This window comes from Podarcis melisellensis (genome assembly GCF_964234715.1).
Source record: "Podarcis melisellensis genome assembly, chromosome: 13".
In the NCBI taxonomy this organism is placed as follows: domain Eukaryota; kingdom Metazoa; phylum Chordata; class Lepidosauria; order Squamata; family Lacertidae; genus Podarcis; species Podarcis melisellensis.
Window position 1 is genome coordinate 346,085 of NC_138545.1, and position 21,537 is coordinate 367,621.

Here is a 21,537-nt window from a genome sequence, read left to right on the forward strand (position 1 = left end):
TGGCTCCTTCCCCGCACCTGATCCGGTTCCTCAGCCGCTGCTTCCCCTCCACCAGGATGAAGAGATGGAGGAGGAGGTCTTGCCGGCATCCTTCTTTCACCTGCGAGAGACAAAGGGAAGTGGGGAGACAGGAGTGCAGGATGCTTCTCTCAGAGGTGCATTCAGGCGTTTGTGCCCATTTCATATTTTAGTTATGTTCAAATATATCTCATCTCCTTTGGGTTCTTGGCCCCAAGTGGCTTCTCCCAAAAGATTAGTTTCAAAATCAACAGAATGGAATCAAATGAAGAAAAACTTCCTTCCTCCTTACCCAGCGGCCTCTCTCTGGTGTCCAACAAAGTCCTCTCTGCCTCAGAGGAATCTGGTCCCATTTCTGCCAACAGATCCTTTTCCTGAAATAGGAACAAGAATTTGTAATAGAGAATATTACAGGCAGAGGGCCTTCTCGGTGGTGGCGCCCGCCCTGTGGAATGCCCTCCCACCGGATGTCAAGGCGATGGACAACTACCTGACATTCAGAAGACATCTGAAGGCAGCCCTGTTCAGGGAAGTTTTTAATATGTGACATTTTAGTGTATTTTTCATTTCTGTTGGAAGCCGCCCAGAGTGGCTGGGGAAACCCAGCCAGATGGGCGGGGTACAAATAATAAATTATTATTATTATTATTATTATTATTATTATTATTATTATTATTATAATATGGCGAAGGGTTTGAAAAGGAATGGCTGGGACAAAAACTTGAGGGGTATCAAATGACATTCCCCCCAAAAAGGATGGGATTTAGGGATCTTCTCCCTCCTTGGAGCCCCTTGGGAGCATCCAGAGGAAAGTCTCTCTCACCTGCTTCTCCGCCTGCTTCCTCTCCTCTGCCTGACTCAGGAGGAAACCTTCGGCCAGGGCCACCGCCTGGGAACTGGTCCCTGCTCCACATTCCCTCACCCAGCTCTCCATCTCCGCTGGAAGGACAGCCAGGAACTGCTCCAAGATCACCAGGTCCAGCATCTCAGCTTTCGTGTGCCTTTCCGGCTTCAGCCACTGTTGGCAAAGGTGGTAGAGTCGACTGCAAACCTCTCGGGGTCCTTTGGCCTCCTGATAGCAGAACTGCCTCAACTGCTGGCTCTGCACCTCTGAGCGAAGGGTGTCCTCCCCTCCCAGGATCTTCTGCCCAGAGCTTTCCCAGAATCTCCCACTGCTCCCATTGACAATGCCATGACCTCTCCCAGCTCCAGGACCAGCTGAGTCTTGCTCATCCATCTTTAGGAAGGAATCCATTTTTTCTTTGACCAAGTTCTGCTTGTCTCATTTAGAGGTGCTGGCAAATACTGCAAAGGAAATATATTGTTCTGTTATAAAATTGACCTGCTGTCAGGAGAATAGAAAGGTTCTCTGAGCAAGTGTGGATGAGTCTTGCTAGGAACCAGAGTATGACTACATCACAGGCCGGACTCTAAGCTTTATTTAAGAAGGAAAGGAAGAAGAATGAAGAAGAAGAAGAAATCCTCTTGCTCTCCTGGAAGGAAACTGACCAGGCCCAAAGTGGAGGCAACGGAAGAGATTTTTGGCAGACGAATGAGCCTGGTGGCTCCTGCCTCTCAGTGTTTTCAGACCAGGGGTAGAAGCAGAACGGTGATGGAGAAGTGAATCATTTGTTCCAAGTGTGGACACTAGTCCCTATTGAGGGTCCTCATCCTGGGCTCCTCAAGAGTTGCTCTCCCTCCCAGCCCCACTTCAGGGCACATTTCTGCTTCTAGCACTTTGCATCTCCAACATCTCCAGACAGACTCCTGGGGTGGGATCCCTTTTTCTTCTTCTGAGGGCCAGATCCTGATCTGGCCAAGCCCCTGAGGGCCAAGTGGGTGAGGCCAAAGTTCCTGTGGGTAGGAAAGTGCTGAAAAGCCAGGAAAAGAACAACTCAGTTTCTTTCTGTCATTGTAACTTGTTTTAAATGGTTTTTAAAATTGTGTTTTAATGGTGTCCTCTTCCCCGGGGAACTTAAGGGAAAGCTTGGGTTATAAATCATTATTATTATTATTAATAGTAGTGTTACACAGCTTAACCCCCACAGAGCCATATATGCGTTGCTGTTTGGGAACCCCTGAGGAGTGGGATTGCCAAGAGAGGGGAAGTGACGGAAAGTGAGCCCCCAGAAGGAAGCTGTGCTGCGTCCAAAGGATGAAACTCAGAACTGAGTAAAGGAATGAGAGGGAGGAAAGAGAAACCGAGTGAAGCATTTCACCTCCTCTTCTAGAAAGTTGAGCATCCACCTTTGAATTTTAGCAAGGGAAGTTTAAGAGGAGCTGTGCATTTACTAATTTGTTTTAAGGCCTGAAAGCTCTTTAGGTTTAGTGTCATTAATAAGTTCACTGTTTCCTGAAAGGACACAACTCCTGACCCTTCTTTGTTTTACCAACTTGGTTTTGTAAATAAAACCTTTCTTATCCGTTCAACGTCTCCCTGAGTCTCCAAGCATCTAAGGTTTCCCTCACACCAAAACCAAGAGAGAACCTGTGGTGGTTAAAATATATATATCTATAGGAGTCATAGAGAGTTGGAGGGTTTGCCTCAAATGGTGGGAGAGTCATGACAGGAAATAAAACCCACAAGGAGAATGAATTGCTACAGAAAGTTGTCTATTTTGTGAGGGAAAGAGAGTTGTGTGAGGAGAAGGCCCCACCGTGACCCAGGACTCCTGAAGGGAAGAGAGAGTCAGGCAGAAGCAGAAACGGAGGGGAAAACCTCTGAGGGAATTTCAGTCAGGAGACAAAATGGAGGAAGCCAAAACCTGACAGAGAAGCTCAGGCTTTGAAGGAAACAGATTCAGTTGGCGGGAAAAAGGGGGACAAGGAAAAAGAGGCTGCGCTGAAGAGAAAACGTCAAATATTGTGAGCCAAAACTCAGGCGGAAGATGCAGAAAGTGAGACCTAGAAAAGAAGCCCAAAAAGAAATGTCCCTCAGACACAGGAGATGCAGCTGAGGGCAGAGAAGGGACAAATAAATTCCCTCAGGGAAGAGGGGGAAAATAATCCCAAATGCCAGGGGGAAAACGAGAGGAGAAGAAGCCTTTCTGTTTGGTCTAGAAAGGACTCTGTTGTCCCAAAGGGGAGAAAACGGAAATAATCAGTTCAGCCCAGAGACTCTGGTCAAGCGGAGCAGAGCTGGCCGGGGAGAGAGTTATGGGGAGGTCTACAAATTCAATTAATAATAAAAATAAGAATAATGGCAGCCCAGGAGGAGGAGCTGAGGGGATTGAGGGATCTGAGGGGACTTGAATCCAGGCCAAGATGGTGCAAAGAGAGGCCAGAATCTGGCAGGGAAATGGTGGCCTGGAGGCTGAGGCAAAGGAGGCAGGAACTCTTATTATTATTTTATTCATTTAATAGATTTTCATTTTATGAAATGACAGGAACTATTCCCACTTGTGTCAGCCGGAACCCACATTCACAGACGTGAATACAAATGCCTTTAATCTGATAATTCTTGCATTTGGAAGCTGCTGAGAGGAGCTCAGAAACTCTGGTGCGGTTTCTTAAAATGTTGGCGCAGATTTTGTTTAAGACAGTTCCATCAAGGATGCAAAGACGAGTTATACTTAATTCTTCTATCTGCCAGCAGAGAAACCAGTTTCTTAGCTTGTGAACTTCGGATTTTAAAATAATAATAATACTATGCAGATTAGTCCTCTAGTGCCTTTATTTGTTTTCATTCATAGCTGCAGGGACAACTTACAAACACATAAATAAAAATATGTAGGATTATGATGAGGCTCAATTCAACACTTTGCTGATCAAATTTATCAAATTAATTTGTTTAATTTGTATACCATCCTATACCCACAGGTCTCAGGGTGCTCACAACATAAAATCACAATATTAAAAACACAAAATATATAATAAAAACAACATAAGCCAATAACCCCCCCAAGAGGAGTCTGGGAAGAGAGAAATGTGCAAATACTTTTAGGTAATGACTTAGCCCAGCAGAATACGTTGCCCAGAGTGGCTGGGGAAACCTACTCAGATGGGTGGGGTATAAATATTATTATTATATTATTATTATTATTAAATGTAGGAACCAGGAGTAGGCCTAAAATTCCCAAGCAACAGGCATGAATAGCTGAGCCACAGAGAAAATAATGCGGAGGGGGTGGGGGGAAGTCCAGGGGTCAAGAACCTCCAAAATATATTGTTTTGTTATATTGGTATTGTAGCCTTATGAGGCTTTGCCCTCGGGTGGGGAAAATATTGCGCCTGGGAAAGGGAAGTGGGAGTCAACAGACACTCAAGGAATAGCTTCGGAGAAAAGGCTTTTATTTCTACCATCCATGACCTGGTGGAAGGAGCAAGTGTGAGAAGTCACCCAAAGGCTGCACCTCTGGCTTGGTGTGGCCTTCAGAAGGGGAAGGCGGGGTCTCTGCTCACAGACGTGTCTCCTTTGTGTCTCAAAGGAGACGTTCAGCTGCCCTAGCAACAATTGCAGGACCCTCTCCCACAGGCCTTGTCCAAAAACAAAAGGGGGAATGTAGGGACAGGATATCCAAATCCCGTCTGGGAAATCACCCCAGGCTGCAATAATCAACCAGGCCTCAAAACTGTCCAAAACTCCTTTTGTCTTCTAAAAATCCAAAAGAGCTTTTCTCTGCTCTTCTCTGCTTTTCCCACAAGATGCTGTGGCAAAAGGCAAAATGTCACTTTTAAAGGCTAATGTATAGGCTCTGTCACTGCCAAGAATACTCAGGCCTGAGAAACGAATCTTATCTCTTTCGCTTGCAACATCTTGGACATGCTGACCCACCAGGGCTCCTCGGCTTCTCATTCCCCCTTTCCTGGGAAGAGTCCAATAGTCCCGAGACAGCTTTCTGTTCATGCTCAGAGGAACTCATGGGGCAGGACTTCTGAGGGAGGAGAAAGGAGGAGGGAACTGGAAAGGGGTATATATGCTGGTGCACAGGACTGTGAACTTCGTGCATGCTTTTTGTGACTTATCACACTTGCTCCTTCTACCAGTTCATGGATGGTAGAAATAAAAGCCTTTTCTCCGAAACTATTCCTTGAGTGTCTGTTGACTCCCACTTCCCTTTCCCGGGCGCAATATTTTTCCCACCCGAGGGCAAAGCCTCATAGGGCTACAGTATGAATGCAAAATGTAAACAAAAAATCTTTAAAAGAAAATATTAAAAAAGAAAAGGAAACAATGCTGAGGAATTATTATTATTGAAGAATTATCATCACCATCACCATTTCCATGCTGCAAAGTACTTAGCAGAGCAAAGGCAGGATTACTTTTAATTACGCGAGGCAGACGGATTGTTGAAAGTCCAAATCTTTCAAAAGAAGATTGACTACATACCCTCCAACATTTCTCTAATGAATATAGGACCCTCCTATTCTATTATTATTATTATTATTATTATTATTATTATTATTATTATTATTATTATTCTACTATTTATACCCCACCCATCTGACTGGGTTCCCCCAGCCACTCTGGGAGGCTTCCAACATATAAATAAACATTTAAAAACTTCCATCCTCCAATGGCTCTGGGGTCAGAGAACTGCAGGTTTGGAAGAGGCTCCTGAGGGTCATCCAGCCCAACCCGCTGCGATGCAGGAATCTCAACTCCAGCATCCCTGAGAGAGTCTTCCCAAGGGATCCTGCTCCTCTTTCCAGCAGGGCCTCTCCTGCCTCAGTTTCCTTGGCTGGGGAGACCTCCAGGGCTTCTCAGCAGGGCTTTCTGTTCTGTCCTAAAGATCCCCTGAACACCTGAGCGGCTGCATGTCTGAATGGGCACACCAGTGTCAGCCTGGAGTCCGGATATCTCCCTTCTCTGATTCATTGGGGGGGCGGAGCTTCACTCCACCTGAGGAGCTCAGCATCGGAGCCGGAGAGGAGCCCTCCAGATTCCCCCCTCCTGCTCCCCCTGGGGCCTGAATGGGAAGCCCCCCAGCCGGACTGGGGCGCAAGAGCCCCTCTCTCCCGCTGCGCTCCCTTCCAGCAACTGGGATTCAGCAGCATCGCTGGGGAGACAAGAGCTCAGCTCTGGAGGATGAAGCCACCAGAAGCCTCTCCTCCTCCTCCTCCTCCCTGCCCTGGTCCCGGCCTCGCCTCCTGGGGCGGGGAGTTCCGCAGGCTTGACTCTGCATCGCACCAAGAAGCGCTTTCTCTTCTCTGCCCTCCATCTTCCCACAGACTTTCTTTCTTTCTTGCATAGGTCAGGTTTTCCCTTTTATTTTTTGCGTATATTTTAAGTCCGAATGTTTCTGCTGGGCTGCAACTCCTGCCGGTGATCAATGCCTTGAACTGGGTTTCTTTGCAGCCCCCCCCCAGGGCCAAGGAAGAAGAGCTGCAGGAAGAAGGCCCTCCCTGCCCCCCCCCGCAGCCCTGGGACCCGCCCCCCCCCGCCCCATTGCACCCTTTGCAAGAAGAGCAGAGACCCACCGGATTCCCAAGAGATCACCGAAGCAGATGCGGAGGAGAGGCGCTTGGCCGGGAAGGGCTCCCCCTTCCCCCGCCTGGATCTTCTCTTTCCTCTCTAGGACTCCAGCTTGGTGCCTTTTAACCCTTTGCAAGCCAGCGCAGCCCCGCTATGCGACAGGGAGAAAAGCTGCGCCTCCAGGCCGGGCAGAATTCTGCCCAACTCCATCAAGTTGCCTCTCACTCGCCTTCCTCTAAACCAGACACCCCCAGACGCCACAGAGGAAAGCCGGCCACCCCCCTTGGTCATCTCGGCGGCCCTTTGCTGAAACTTTTTCCAACTCTACAAATATCCTTTCTGAGGAGAGGCGACCAGGACTGGAGACTGTGCCCCAAATGCAGTCACACCATAGATTTCCATTTGCAGTTTTATTTCCCACTCCTGTCCTAACGATCCCTGGGGTGAAGTTTGTCTTTTTTCACAGCCACCACACACTGGGTCTACGGCTTCACTGAGCTGCCTGCTGCAGCCCCCGAGGACTCACTCCTGGTCCATCTCCACCAGTCCAGATTCCAGGAGTGAGTATGTGAAGTTAAGAGTTTTGCATAATGGGTCCTTGTCATCCTAGAAAAAGTGACAAGTGGGGTGCCACAGGGTTCTGTCCTGGGACCAATGTTGTTCAAAGTGTTTAGAAATGACGTGGATGAAGAAATTTAGGGGATGCTCAACAAATTTGCAGATGACACCAAACTGGGAGGGACAGCTCATGCCATAGAAAACAGAATCAGAATTCAAAAAACGAGCAGAGCAGACTGGAGAACTGGGCCCAAACTAACAAAATGAATCTCAGTAGGGACAAGTGGACGGTTCTTCACTTAAGCAGGAAGAGCCTGTGGCACAAATATAGGATGGAGGACACCTGGCTTTACATGTGAAAAGGATTTACGGGTCTTAGTGAACCTCAAGCTGAAGAGGAGGGAAGGATGTTACAAGCTGGAACATGTGCAGGGGAGGGCAACCAAGATGATCAAGGGTCTGGAAATAAAGGTTTCTGGAAAAGAGGAGACTGAGAGGAGCCATCTTCAAATATCTCAAGGGGTGTCCAGGAGGAACAGTCTCCCGCAGGAGGTTGTGGACTCTCTTTCACTGGAGGTTTTTAAACAAAGCTTGGATGGCCATCTACCAGGGATTCTTTCGTTGAGATTCCTGCATTGCAGGGGGTTGGACTAGATGGCCCCTTAGGTCCCTTCCGACTCTCCAGTTCTGATTCACTCTTAGATCCAGAGTGAATGCAACAGCCAAGATCTTGGCAATCGTCAATGACCACATTATTTCCGAAAGCAACTTGCTGACAGAAAGGCATTCCGTTTGCCGTGTTCCTCCCCTGTAAGTCCCAATTAAGAGAGAACCTTGCCCTGTACGCCCCACAATTGAATTGCAACATTCCCAGTGTTTCCACCTTGGATAGGAAAGGTTTCCTTATGCAATTCTGAATGGGGAAATGGGAAGCGACCAAAGAGGACCAGGTGTATGCAGCAGCACATTTGATTCAGTCTACGAGGCGAATCTTTCAGAACCCCAGACTGCGAATGTGGCACACACGAGCGCACAAACCCTTCATCATCTTGGTTGCCCTGCTCTGCAAAGGTTTCAGCTTGTCAAGGACGAAGCAGATCCAGAACTGCGGCACAGAAGGGTTGGCCATCAAAGTCAATGTGGAATTGCAATGCAAGCAGCTTGCTACAGGGACGAAGGCAAGCCAAAAGGCACCAGCCACAACCAAGTGTGTCAGTTGCATCACTGAGAAGAGTGCTAAAGCTTCTTTTCCTTCATGTACAGTGGTACCTCTGGTTACAAACTTAATTCGTTCTGGAGGTCTGTTCTTAACCTGAAGCACCACTTTAGCTAATGGGGCCTCCCGCAGCCGCCGCACCTCAGGAGCACAATTTCTGTTCTCATCCTGAAGCAAGGTTCTTAACCCGAGGTACTATTTCTGGGTTAGCAGAGTCTGTAACCTGAAGTGTCTGTAACCCAAAGTACCACTGTATAACAGGAAAGCACCAGAGTGTAGTGTACGCAGATGTGTGTGGCACACTTAGGGAAGAATAAGTATATTCTAATTTTTCTGGATGTTTTCTCAAGGTACTTCTAAAAGAGAAAAGTGAAGCAGTGGAGATGTTCAGAAAATACCTTGCCACGGTGAGCAGCAAGTTTCAGAGGAAACTCACAACTCTGGTCAGCGACAATGGAGGTGAGTTTACCTCGAGCCACATGAGAACCCTCCTGGAAGAGGAAGGGGCGGTGTGAGAGCCACACCATGCAACAAAACTCAATCAGGGAGGGAAAGTTTCAGTCTCTTATGGAGATGACTAGGTGCGTGCTGAGGGCTCTGGACTCTGACACTTGTCCAGCAGGACATCGAACGGTGTTTGTCTTATCCATTGTCTCCAGACACACACCTTCAACATTCAAACATATTACTTAACGCAGTGATTTTCAACCAGTGTGCCGTGGCACCTTGGGGTGCCTTGAGTGATGGTCAGGGGGGCCGTGGGCATCTCTGGCCTCTGTCCCTCTTTCCTCCCCTCCCTCCTCTGATGCCCTCTCATATCTGCCTCTCAAAGGCTGGCACGGCTGTTTGTTGCAGCAGCCTTGGTCACCAGCTCCCTGGGCGAACGGTGCCTCTGGGGCTGGCCATGGGGTGCTGGTTAGCAGGAGTTGAAGCAGGTCTGGAGGAAGCAAGCAAGCGGACGAGGGAGCCCAGCCAGCCCGTCCGCCAGCCCTTGCTGATAGGAATGGACAGACAAGTCCCAGGCCCCTGTGGGGCAGTGTGAGGAGACACCTCTCTTTGGGGCAGCTCAGGGACCAGGGCAGCAGCAGCAACGGCTGCCCAGAGGACTCCCAAGGAGAATGGAGAGGAGGCTGAGGGAACACTGCACAAGAGAGGGGGTTCAACAAAGGGTGAGAGGCTGCCCGCTTTGCAGGCAAGGGCTCCTGAGCCCCACAGGGGTGCCACAGAAAGAAGCGAGTTGGTCAAGGGAGCCGTGGACTCCAAAAGGCTGGAAACCTCTGGCTTAGCGTAACCTCTCCACGGAGAATATTGAGCGGTTGATACAACAAGGTCCTGATTTTGGTCATTAACAAAGTTAAAGAGGTCCATGCGTCTTGGAAGGTGTCTCTATTCGTTATGCCTTTAATTGCCCTCCTGGTCTGGCAAGACGCTCAGACATTGCTGTATAGCTAGGTTTGCTTTTATGAAGAGCTCTAGATGAGCTCTGTTCATGCAGAGGTCTAGTTAATCTCCCTGTGTTGTGCTGCCTCCACCTTCGCTCAGAGGGGCTCTGGCAGCGCCCACCCCCTCCCCACTGCATTCAAGGGGCACAGCTAGGAGCTGGGTCTTGACTGGGTCTTCCGCCAAACACCCCCTTTATTCCCGCTGCCCCCCAGGGAACTCTTCCCTGAACACTTCACCCCTAAAGGAGTGAAGAATGAACACAACAGATTTATTTAAAAATTTGGTTTCAAGATAACTTTGTATACATAAGCGCATGGTTTCAAATGTTTCATAGGGAGTTGTACCTGTGTGGCTATTTTGCTGCTTTTTTTTTTAGCTCTTGTGATTTATGTGGAAATTGTTCAGTTTGGTTTTGCATTTTTACATGTTTTATTTATTGCTTATGACTACTTTTTGTATTTAATTCATTAAATTTGTATACTGCCTTCATCCAGAGGCCTCAGGGTGTTTCACAGCATAAAACGAAACAAACCAGTCACCGCCCTCCCAGAAAGACATTTAAGACCATATGCAAAGTTTAATAAGCCACAGGCCTGATTGTATGTTTTATTCAAAATCCTTTTCAAACTCTCAGCCAATCACCTCTCACCCCCAACATCCCAAACTCACACTTTACCCCTCACCTTAAATCTACTACTATGCTGTGCTTGTTATATTACTTTGTTACACGTGCGTACAAACACCAGAACACCACAACTGAACTTTAAGCAGACACCCATGCATGCACAATTTCTAAGATTCTCATTAGAGAGTCAGTGTAGTATACTGGAAGGAGGGCTGGGCGATGACCTGGGAGACCTGGGTTCAAATTCCCACACTGGGGGGCCAGATACTGCTTCATAGCCTAACCTACCTCACAGGGTTGTTGTCAGGATTACAAAAGGAGGGGGAGAACTATGTGGCACCACCTGGAGCTCCTTGGAGAAGGTGATGTAGGAAGGCAATAAAGGAATTTCAATAAGGGCAAATGTCAGGTTCTGCGCTCAGGCAGGAGGAACCAGCTGCAGAAATATAGGATGGGGGACGCCTGGCTTGCCATTAGGACATGTGAAAAGGATCTAGGGGTCTTAATAGAACAAAAGCTGAATATGAATTAACAATGTGATGCTGCAGGGGGGGCGGAGCTAATGCTGTTCTAGGCTGAATCAACAGAAGTTTGGTGTGCAGAGCAAAGGAAGTCATAGCACCACTCAGTTCTGCCTTGGGTGTGTTCTGGGCATGTTTAGCCTGGAAAACAGAAGCCTAAGAGGTGATACGATACCTGAGAGATCCCAAGGGCTGTCCCACGGAATTAAGAAGCCTGAATCACAAGGGAAGCAGCATGAACCCTTCCCTTCAGCAGGGCTACCTTAGAAGGTGACCCAGAAACTACAACTATTCCAGAATGCGGCAGCTAGACTGGGGACTGGGAGCGGCCACCAAGACCACATAACACCGGTCCTGAAAGACCTACACTGGCTCCCAGTACGTTTCCAAGCACAATTCAAAGTGCTGGTGCTGACCTTGAAAGCCCTAAACAGCCTCAGTCCAGTAGACCTGAAGGAGTGTCTCCACCCCCATTGTCCAGCCCGGACACTGAGGTCCAGCACCAAGGGCCTTCTGGCGGTTCCCTCATTGCGAGAAGCCAAGATACAGGGAACCAGGCAGAAGGCCTTCTCGGTAGTGGCACCTGCCCTGTGGAATGTCCTCCCAGCAGATGTCAAAGAGAAAAACAACCACCAGACTTTTAGAAGATATATGAAGGCAGCTCTGTTTAGGGAAGCTTTTAATGTTTGACCAATTACTGTATTTTAATATTTTGTTGGAGGCCACCCAGAGTGGCTGGGGAAACCCAGTGAGATGGGCGGGGTATAAATAATAATAATAATAATAATAATAATAATAATAATAATAATTATTATTATGCAGAAAGCTACTAGTTTTATTAAATTGGAATATAATTGTTGATTAAAAAATGTAACTTTCTATATGGAAAATGTAACTTTCTATATGGAAAATAATATCACAAAAAGGGAGGTCTTGAATACTGAGACTTATGAGGAATGCTTGAGGGAGCTGGGGGTGATTATGATAGAGAAGAGTGCATGGAGATATGATGGGCATCTTCAAATATCTAAAGGGATGTCACATGGAAGATGTGATTTGTCCTGCTCCACAGGATAGAACTCCAGCCAATGGCTCCAAGTTACAAGAAAGGAGATTCTGACTAAGCATCAGGCAGAAATTCTGAAGGTAAGATCTAGCTGACTGAGGAACAGATTCCATCAGAAGGTGGTGGAAAGTGGAAAGCTTTTAAGCAGAGGTTGGATGGTCCTCTGTCATGGATGCTTTAGTTGAGATTCCTGCTTTGCACAGGGTTCAGCTAGATAACCATCAGAATCCCTTCCAACCCTATGACTCCATGATCCTATGATACTCCCCGCTGTGACTTCTTAGATGGGGAGTGAGCTTGATCCTTCAAAGGTATTTCCACATTCCAAGGACAGTTAGAGTTTCTCCCTTGTGAATTCTTTGTGGGAAGTGAGAGAGACGCTGTGATATGGTTTCTCAACTGCATGAGTTCTCCGATGTGAAGTGAGGTGGGCCTTCTGACTGAACGTCTTCCCGCATTCCAAACACTGATATGGTTTCTCCCCCGTATGGATTCTTTGATGGGAAGTGAGAAAAGTACTCTTACGGAAGCTCTTCCCACATTCCACACACTGATACGGTTTCTCCCCTGTATGGATTCTTTCATGGGAAATTAGATTCGTTTTCTCATTGAACCTCTTCCCACATTCCAAACAATGATATGGTTTCTCCCCCGTATGGAGTCTTTGATGGTTAGTGAGAATGGAACTCTTACGGAAGCTCTTCCCACATTCCATACACTGATATGGTTTCTCCCCTGTATGAATTCTTTCATGGATAGTGAGGTGGGCCCTTTGACTGAAGCCCTTTCCACATTCCAAGCACTGGTATGGTTTCTCTCCTGTATGGATTCTTCGATGGGAACTGAGGTGGGTCCTCTGGCTGAACCTCTTCCCACATTCTAGGCACTCATACGGTTTCTCCCCCGTATGGATTTTTTGATGGGAAGTGAGATGGGCTCTCTGGTTGAACCTCTTCCCACATTCCAAGCACGGATATGGTTTCTCCCCTCTATGAATTCTTTGATGGGAAGTCAAACTTATCTTCCAGACGAAGCCCTTCCCACATTCCAAGCACTGATATGGTTTCTCCCCACTGTGAATTCTCTGATGTCGACAGACGCTTGTGCTTATATGAGAGCCCTTAACAGACTCCAAGCACTGACAGGGTTCGTTCCCAATGGGATTTCTTTCATGGGAAACTGAATGGGAGCTCTGGCTAAAGTTCTTTCCAGACTCCGAATATTGATATGGCTTCTCCATGTGGATTTTGTCGTGGTCTCCCTTGTTCTTAATTTCCAATCCAGCTCGACCTGCAATGAAGAGAGAAATGGATTAAAGCCTCAGAAAAAAATGGAGCCCCCTGTTATTGAACAAAGTTCATTAACGCTTTTGAGAGAGGAGGAACTGAAGGGAGTTAGATGGGAGGACGTACTTCAGGGTTAACTGCCTTTGTTGACTGGCATTCAGGGACATATTTATGGAAACTTAAGATTTGACAAGACTGGCTCTTTTCTGGGACAGATTTTGTTTGACTCAATCAGGGAATCTGGGCCATCTCTAGTCTGTCATCTCTTTGGTCAACAAAAAACAGACCAGAACAAAAGCAAAAACAAAAAAATTGTCAGAATCTGTTGTTGTACAATGGCTTTATAAATGACATGGATAGAGGAATTTAGGGGATGCAAATCAAATTTGCAGATGACACCAAACTGGGAAGGGTAGTTAATGTCACAGAAGAAAGAACCAGAAATCAAAATGACCTTAACAGATTGAAGAACTAGGCCCCAGCTAACAAACTGAATTTCAACAGAGACAAATGTCAGGTTCTTCACTTCGGCAAGAAGAACAAGATGCACAAATATAGGATGGGGGACACCTGGCCTTATGGTAGTACATGTGGAAAGTATCTAGAGGTCTTAGTTGACCACAGGCTTAATATAAGACAATAGTGTGATGCAGCAGCAAAAAGGTGAATGATCTTCTAGGCAGCATCAACAGAAGTCTAGTGTCCAGATCAAGGGTAGTAATAGTCCCACTCTATTCCGGCTTGGTCAGACCACGTCTGTAATAGTGTTTCCAGTTCTGGGCACCACAATTTTAGAAGGATGCTGACCAGCTGGAAGGTGTGCAGAGGAGGGCAGCCAAGATGATCAAGGGTCTGGAAACCAAGCCTTATGGGGAACGGTTGAAGGAGCTGGGAATGTTTAGCCTGCAAAACAGGAGACTGAGAGCCAGCCATCTTCAGATATCTCAAGGGCTGCCACATGGAAGAAGGAACAAGCTTGTTTTCTCCTGCTCTGAAGGGTAGGATCCAAACCAATGGCTTGAAGTTACAAGAAAGTAGAGTCTGACTAATTATCAGAAATAACTTTCTGAGGGTAAGAGCTGTTGAGCAGTGGAACTGTCTCCATTGGAATGTTGTGGACTTACTTTACTTCCTTGGAGGTTTTTAAGAAGAGGTTGGAAGACCATCTGTCATGAATGCTTTAGATGAGATTCCTGCATTGCAGAGGGTGGGACTAGATGATTCTATGATTCCCTAACCACTCTGAAGTCTATATTTTAAAAGTCCATGGTAGTTCAAACAGCCAGATCATGGTTTTAAAAGGCATCAATGGCAAAATAATAACCACAGACAAAAGAATCCATAGCCCCCCATTCAAGGTGAGCTGTGAGGGTGTTATAATCACAGGTGTTCTAGGTGGTGCTGTTGAGCTCAATCAAAATCTGGGAGGCTTCACACATAGATATATTTATGGAATTTCCAAACAAATATTATGATTCAAGAGGGAACCTTACCTAGAGAAGCCAAGATCCCATGATTCTCCTCCATGACTTCCTTATGCAGAGCTCTCTGGGCAGGATCCAGCAATGCCCACTCCTCAGCCATGAAACAAACAGTGACATCTTCAAAACACACTGGGCCCTGAAAGAAGAAAAAGGTCGTCCCCTTAGACAGCATGAATATTATCAACTACACATTGTTCTGTTGTTTTCTGCCTGTTTGTTGTTGTGCTGTTTTAATGGCTTTGTTTCACTACACATTTTGACTATGGATGCTTATTTTAATGTCTAAATGGAATTGTTTAAATTCTGCATTCCAATGCCCCACCCCTCAGCCTCTTTCCCCCCAAGGCTCCTTCCCCGCACCTGATCCGGTTCCTCAGCCGCTGCTTCCCCTCCACCAGGATGAAGAGATGGAGGAGGAGGTCTTGCCGGCATCCTTCCTTCACCTGCGAGAGACAAAGGGAAGTGGGGAGACAGGAGTGCAGGATGCTTCTCTCAGAGGTGTACTTGGGAGTTTGTCCCCGTTTCATATTTTAGTTATGTTCAAATATATCTCATCTCCTTTGGGTTCTTGGCCCCAAGTGGCTTCTCCCAAAATATTAGTTTCAAAATCAACAGAATGGAATCAAATGAAGAAAAACTTCCTTCCTCCTTACCCAGCGGCCTCTCTCTGGTGTCCAACAAAGTCCTCTCTGCCTCAGAGGAATCAGGACCCGTTTCTGCAAACAGAACCTTTCCCTGAAATAGGATTCCAAACAGGGAAGAGGGTCAGAATAAGAATGAAAGAGGCAAAAACTTTAGAGGTTTCTGATATCCCTCCTTGGATGCTTTCCAAAAAAAAGATGGACCATTACTAGAGCATTTGGGATACTCTCCCTTATCTATTGAGCCCCTTGGGAGCATCCAGAGGAAAGTCTCTCTCACCTGCTTCTCCGCCTGCTTCCTCTCCTCTGCCTGACTCAGGAGGAAACCTTCGGCCAGGGCCACTGCCTGGGAACTGGTCTCTGCTCCGCATTCCCTCACCCAGCTCTCCATCTCCGCTGGAAGGACAGCCAGGAACTGCTCCAAGATCACCAGGTCCAGCATCTCAGCTTTCGTGTGCCTTTCTGGCTTCAGCCACTGGTGGCAAAGGTGGTAGAGTCGGCTGCAAACGTCTCGGGGTCCTTTCGCCTCCTGGGAGCAGAGCTGCTTCAACTGCTGGCTCTGCACCTCTGAGCGAAGGGTGTCCTCCTCTCCCGGGATCTTCTGCTCAGAGCTTTCCCAGAATCCCCCACTTCTCCCAGTTTTCATAGCATGGTCTCTTCCTGCTTCAGGGCCAGCTGAGTCTTGCTCATGCATCTGTGCTCTCAGGAAGCCTCCAAGAGAATGTTAGGGATCCCCTTTTTCACCTGTCAAATTCTGAATGAGAGGTGCTGACAAATTCTACAAAGGAAATACATTGTTCTGTTATAAAATTTGCACACTGTCAGAAGAAAAAAAGTTCTCTATTAAGTGAGGATGTGTATTCTAAGAGTGTATATTCATTTTTTGCATAGGTCAGGTTTTCATTTTTTGGGTTTGTGTATATTTTATGTCCCAATGTTTCCATCTGGTTAATAAATGGGGTTTATTAATTTCACTGATTTACATTATTTATCTATATGAGTAACTTTGTATCAATGTAAGATTTTTATATGCAACTGTGTATTTTTGCAATATTTTTGTTTACGTAGTCTGTGCTTGCTTTCGTTTCCTGTGCACTGCTTAGAGATTTTTCTAATATATGAAGAGGTATAGAAATCAAATAATCCATAAACTCATCACTTTCCCCCCCGATCCAGAGACCCCCTCCCTAAAGTGGCAATAGGTGTATGGGTCCAGGTAAATAATACAGTTGCAGACCTCCTGAGAACTTGCCTCCCGCTCTGGCTTTACTGAGCCTCTTAAGCTTGCTGATCATAAGGTTGGCAGTTCAAATCTCCATAATGGAGTGAGCTCCCGTTGCTCGGTCCCTGCTCCTGCCAAGCTAGCAGTTCGAAAGCATGCAGTGCAAGTAGATAAATAGGTACTGCTCCAGCGGGAAGGTAAACAGTGCTTCTGGGCACTATGGTTTCCCTCTTGGTGTCCCATTGCGCCAGAAGAAGTGTCTCCACCCCTATCGTCCAGCCAGGACACTGTGGTCCTCCTCCGAGGGCCTCTTGGCGGTTCCCTCCCTGTGAGAAGCGAGGTTACAGAGAACCATGTAGAGGGCCTTTTCGGTGGCGGCGCCTGCCCTGTGGAACACCCTCCCACCAGATGTCAATGAGATACAGAACTAGCTGACTTTTCAGAAGCCTGTTTAGGGAAGTTTTTAATGTTTGATGTTTTATTGTGTTTTTAATATTCTGTTGGGAATCGCCCAGAGTGTCTGGGGAGGCCCAGCCAGATGGGCGGGGTATAAGTAATAAATTAGTATTATTATCAATGCCTTTTTTCCTTTCCTTTAGGGGTACTCTCATTTTCCTACTCATATTGAAATACTGCCCCTCAATGAGGCCAAACTTAGATTCAGAAAATGTCTAGGGGTATTCGTCCCCCTGCGTCCCCACAGAAAAAAAGCACTGATTATTATTATTTAGTCCTGCTGGCCACATGACCCAGAAACTCTGTGGCCAAACGCCTGCTCCCTTGGCCTGAAAAGCGAGATGAGCGCTGCACCCCATAGTTGCCCTTGACCGGACTTAAGGGTCAGGGGTCACTTTACCTCTTAGCAAGAGAAGGACCCTCTGCTCCCTGACTTGGGGATCTCCCCCTGCATGAGCCCAACAGCCCCCCGGCCCCCTCCCCTGCAGCCCCGGCCCCAATGCAGCCCATGCAAGGAGAAGAGACTCACCAGATCCCAGAAGAGGCAGAGCAGAGGCAACAACCCCCTTCTCCTTGCAGAGGAGACAAAAGCCACCCCCTTGCAGGAAAAGACAGGGAAGCTTCTGCTTGGGAGGACCTGCTCCGGTCCTCTCTAGGAATGCAACACTCACTTCATTTAACTCTTGGAAGGAGGTACCTTTGCTCTGGAGAGCTGGATTCTATTATAACAGCATTCTAATAACCGGAATAATGAGAACCACAAAAACATAAAGCCCATGAATTCCCATTTATTAAGCAGATGAAAGCATTTGGACATAAAATATGAACAAGGAATAGAAGTGAAAACCTGACCTATACTATAAAGAGACACGGATTGTTGGAAGATGGAGAGCAAAGAGGATGAGGGCAATGCCTGGAGGAAGAGAGGTCCAGGGGTGGCTCATGTTTTGTCTCCAGTCGAAGGCAGCCTTGCTTCTGAATCCCAGTTTTGGGGAAGGAGGAAGCGCAGGTGGAGAGAGGGGCTCTCCTCCCCCCAGTCCTGCTGGTGGGCTTTCCAGAAGAACAGGAGGCTGGACTCAGTACGGGGACCCCACTGGCCTGATCCTGCAGGGCTCCTCAGATGCTGAGATCAAGATGCAAGCAAGTCCTCTATTGTCCTTCCATTGGAAGTAAAGCTCTCCCCACACCCCACCCATCAGACTCCCTATCGACACGTGATTGCCCATTCAGACATGAGGCCGCTCAGGTGTTCAGGGAATCTTTAGAGACTGAACAGAAAGCCCTGCTGAGAAGCCCTGGAGTCTCCCCACCCAAGGAATCCGAGGCAGGAGAAGCCCTGCTGGAAAGAGGAAGGGACTCTCCTTCCTTGGAAGGTTCTAAGAAGAGGTTGGGCAGCCAGCTGCCAGGGATGCTGTAGATGAGCCTCTTGCATTGCAGTGGGCTGGACTAGATGATCCTCGAGGGCCTTCCAAATCTACAGTTCAAGGATTATAGGAAACAAACCTAGGGTGGAGGTGAAAGAGACAACCCCTCCCCAAAGTGGTTAGAGTTGTTGGGAGACCCTCCCCCACCAGCGCCTTCCACTTGAGCTACAATTCCCAGAACTCCCTGGCCAGGGCAGATCATTAGACTACTCTTTTCCCCTCTGATTCCTTGGCAGAAACTCCTGGCTTTGATCCAGCTTTCAATATGTTCTAACCACTACAAATGCCAACAGGCTCCCCGCACCCCCCAAAAAATTTCCCCTTACTTTTTAGGAAGAAAAAAGTGTGCCTTATGGAGCAAAAAATACGCTATAAACCATGTTAATGGAGAAATCCGAGGGCTCCCTTGGACAAAAAACAAGGACCCCAGCCAGGAATACCAGAGCAAAACAGCAGCCAGTAGGCTTGGTCTTTATTGTAGACGGTCGCGACAGGACTCCCACCTGCCACCAGGTGGAACAAGATGGAAGCCCCAAACAAAAGAGCCCCCAAACTTTTATTAGCTGCTCATCCCCATGTTACACCCCCCCAAACTACATCACTAATACATCATGGTTACATCGTGAAAGGGGAGGTCTGGTGGCAGGAATCTGAGCATCCTGGACCCTGCCCCATGGTTCCCCTTGCCCTCCACCAAACATCCACCAAGTGAAACAAGAGATATTTACATTTCCCAGTTTCCCAGCCAAGTGAATCACTTGGTCATGAAGCCCACTGGGTGACCTTGGGGGCCAGGCGTAGCTTCACAGCCTAACCTACCTCACAGGGTTATTGTCAGGATTAAATCCCATGTGACTCCACCGGGAGCTTCCTGGAAAGAAAGATGGCATATTAATGCCATCAAGGAAATTCAGCAAGGACAAATGTCAGGTTCTGCATACAGGCAGGAATAATCAGCAGCAAATATATAAGATGGGTAAATATTAAAAGCACAATATTAAATATTAAATATTAAAAGCACTGACCATTAGAAACCTTTTGGTACAGGGCTGCCTTCAGGGGTCCAAACACTCATCCCTTTCTAGACATGGCCCAGGAGGAACAGAACCACTACATAACAGTGCCCAGCTCCCAACCCCGCTAGACGGTCCAGAATGATACCATGGTCAAGGGTTACAAAAGCCACTGAGAGATCCAGCAGAACCAGAAGAGAGTTTTCTCCTTTGTCCCTAGTCCGCCGGAGATCATTGAGCAGTGCAACCAGAGCGGTTTCAGTTCCATGGTGGGGCCTTAATGACGACTGGAAAGGATCCAGATGGTCTGCTTCCTCCAGATGTGCCTGGAGCTGTTTAGCGACCACCCACTCAATCACCGTGTGTGTGTGTGTGTGTGTGTGTGTGTGTGTGTGTGTGTGTATTATATGAATGAGATGGGGAACACCTACCTTGCCTGTAGTACATGTAAAAAGGATCTAGGGCTCTTAGTAGATCACAAGCTTATTATGAGTCCACAGTGTTGCACTAACAAAGGTGCCACTGGAATTATTAAAAAAGATTTTTTCATCTTCCATCTTGTTATTGATTATGGCACCAAGAAAGCTATTCTAGACTGCATCACCACAGAATCATGGAATGATGGAATCAGAGAGTTGGAAGGAACCCTGAGGGTCTTCTAGTCTTCTTTTCCCTTGCAATGCAGGAAAGTTATGTTGTGTGCAGGAAGGGAAAGGAGGTTTAACCCTATTCTCAAAAATGCAGCTGTCAGAGGCTCAGGAGGAGAGGCACAGGGAAGAGAGGAGATGGAGAGTGAAGGGGAAGAATCCGAGGGGAGCGTAGGAGAATATGACAGTGGCCCAAGGGATTCCATGAGTCTCTCCAGCGAATCGGAAGATTCGCAGAAGGGGGCGCCAGTGGCCAGGGGTAGAGGGTTCCCAAGGGGAACACCCCAGGAGCAAGGGGGGAGCAGGGACTCCCAGAGCAGCAGTTGGAAATCAGGACCAGCTTCCCCACCAGAGCATAGTGAGGGGGAAAAGTCCCAAGTATCAGGGCCAGTGGATTCCCCACCAGGGAGAGAAGACGAGGCAGGGCTGACCACGCCTCCATCGGAGAGTCGGACAACGGAGGGGAGGTCAGATCCGGCCAGTATTCCGGAAGAGGGAAGCAGTGACAGGAGTAGTGTAACTGTCAGGAGGAAGGTCACTGGATTGGCGCGAGAAGCAAGTTCAAATGTACAGGAGCGCGGGACCGCAGAGGATGAGGATTGGGAGCCGGGTCCCAAAGCTCGCCGGAGGCAGGGGGAGGAGCTAAGCGACTCAGCGTCAGAGGAGTCTAGAAAGGGGAATGCCCCAACGGGCAGAAGGACCCAGAGAAAGAGAGAGCAGCGGAAAAGGTGGAGCAGGGCTAGGATATTAAACTGGTGTCAGAGGGGAGGAGACTCAGACGGGACTTTGCCGGTCTAGGGTTTAGGACGTAGAGCTGCGCGCTGCGGCTTTGAAATGGAAACTGAACTTCAATAAAGACCTTTGTACATAAACACAGCCTGGCGTTGGTCCTCTGTGAGCTGGGACCGAGGGGCAGCTCTGACAGCAGCCTATGCACTTTGCTTTGGGTGGTGTATTTTGGATTTCCTTCATCGCTAGCTGCCAAAGTTCTGGATGTGCTCCATCCTTTTCAAGCTGGAATGGGAGCAGAGGAGGGCAACCAAGGGTTTGGAAACCAAGCCTTATGAGGAACAGTTGAGGGAGCTGGGGATGTTTATCATAGAGAAGAGGAGACTGAGAGGAGATATGATAGCCACCTTCCATTATCTAAAGGGCTGCCCCATGGGATGGGGACAGGCTGATGGGGCAAAGATCTGTCTCCTTTCTTGAAAAATGGAACAATCATGTTCAACTTCTAGCTGGGAGGAATTTGGGCTGTGTTATGTATCTGTGTAAATAGCCTGGCCAAAATAGGGAGCCACCAACCATTCCAAGTGAGTCTTGATGAGCTCTGGAGGCATCATGTCTTCCTGGGGCTTTGTTTGGTTTTAAGCCTTCAGTGAGATGTTTCATTTCATTTGGGGACACCTCTCACCATTTGAGTAAATGTGACGGGTTGGTGTTCATACCGGCCTTATTTGGGAGCCTTGAATGATCGCTAAAAAGCTTGCTGTAGTATTCAA

At 47.7% G+C, this 21,537-nt stretch overlaps 2 protein-coding genes and 1 long non-coding RNA gene across 5 annotated transcripts in view; 1 reads left to right on the forward strand and 2 right to left on the reverse strand.

Moving 5' to 3' along the window:
• The window catches only part of LOC309354617 (uncharacterized protein), a 42,320-nt gene extending 40,356 nt beyond the window's left edge, over nt 1–1,964 (reverse strand). The window contains exons 1-3 of one of the 2 annotated variants that reach the window (XM_081884851.1): nt 842–1,964; nt 311–392; nt 18–100 (exon numbers count right to left, since the gene is read on the reverse strand). In XM_081884851.1, the coding sequence (XP_081740977.1) occupies nt 18–100; nt 311–392; nt 842–1,273 (597 nt within the window). In that variant the 5' untranslated portion in view covers nt 1,274–1,964. The remainder of the gene's footprint in view (nt 1–17; nt 101–310; nt 393–841) is intronic. The other variant, XM_081884852.1, reaches the window with a different exon arrangement.
• Nucleotides 1,965–2,152: 188 nt separating this feature from the next.
• On the forward strand, nt 2,153–8,662 carry LOC309354640. The gene is made up of 3 exons (XR_014162367.1): nt 2,153–2,915; nt 6,900–6,993; nt 8,558–8,662. It is a non-coding gene; the product is annotated as an uncharacterized lncRNA (long non-coding RNA).
• A 2,952-nt stretch (nt 8,663–11,614) lies between these two features.
• On the reverse strand, nt 11,615–17,589 carry LOC309354625 (uncharacterized protein). 2 transcript variants are annotated; one of them, XM_081884865.1, is made up of 6 exons: nt 17,481–17,589; nt 15,566–16,051; nt 15,286–15,367; nt 14,993–15,075; nt 14,642–14,768; nt 11,615–13,152 (listed from the first exon to the last, which is right to left on the reverse strand). In XM_081884865.1, the coding sequence occupies exons 2-6, from the start codon at nt 15,965–15,967 to the stop codon at nt 12,197–12,199; spliced, it is 1,650 nt and encodes a 549-aa protein (XP_081740991.1). In that variant the 5' UTR covers nt 15,968–16,051; nt 17,481–17,589; the 3' UTR covers nt 11,615–12,196. The 2 variants fall into 2 exon arrangements, with proteins under 2 accessions (XP_081740991.1, XP_081740990.1); XM_081884864.1 differs by having other exon boundaries at nt 15,554–16,051.
• Between the last annotated feature and the right edge of the window lie 3,948 nt (nt 17,590–21,537).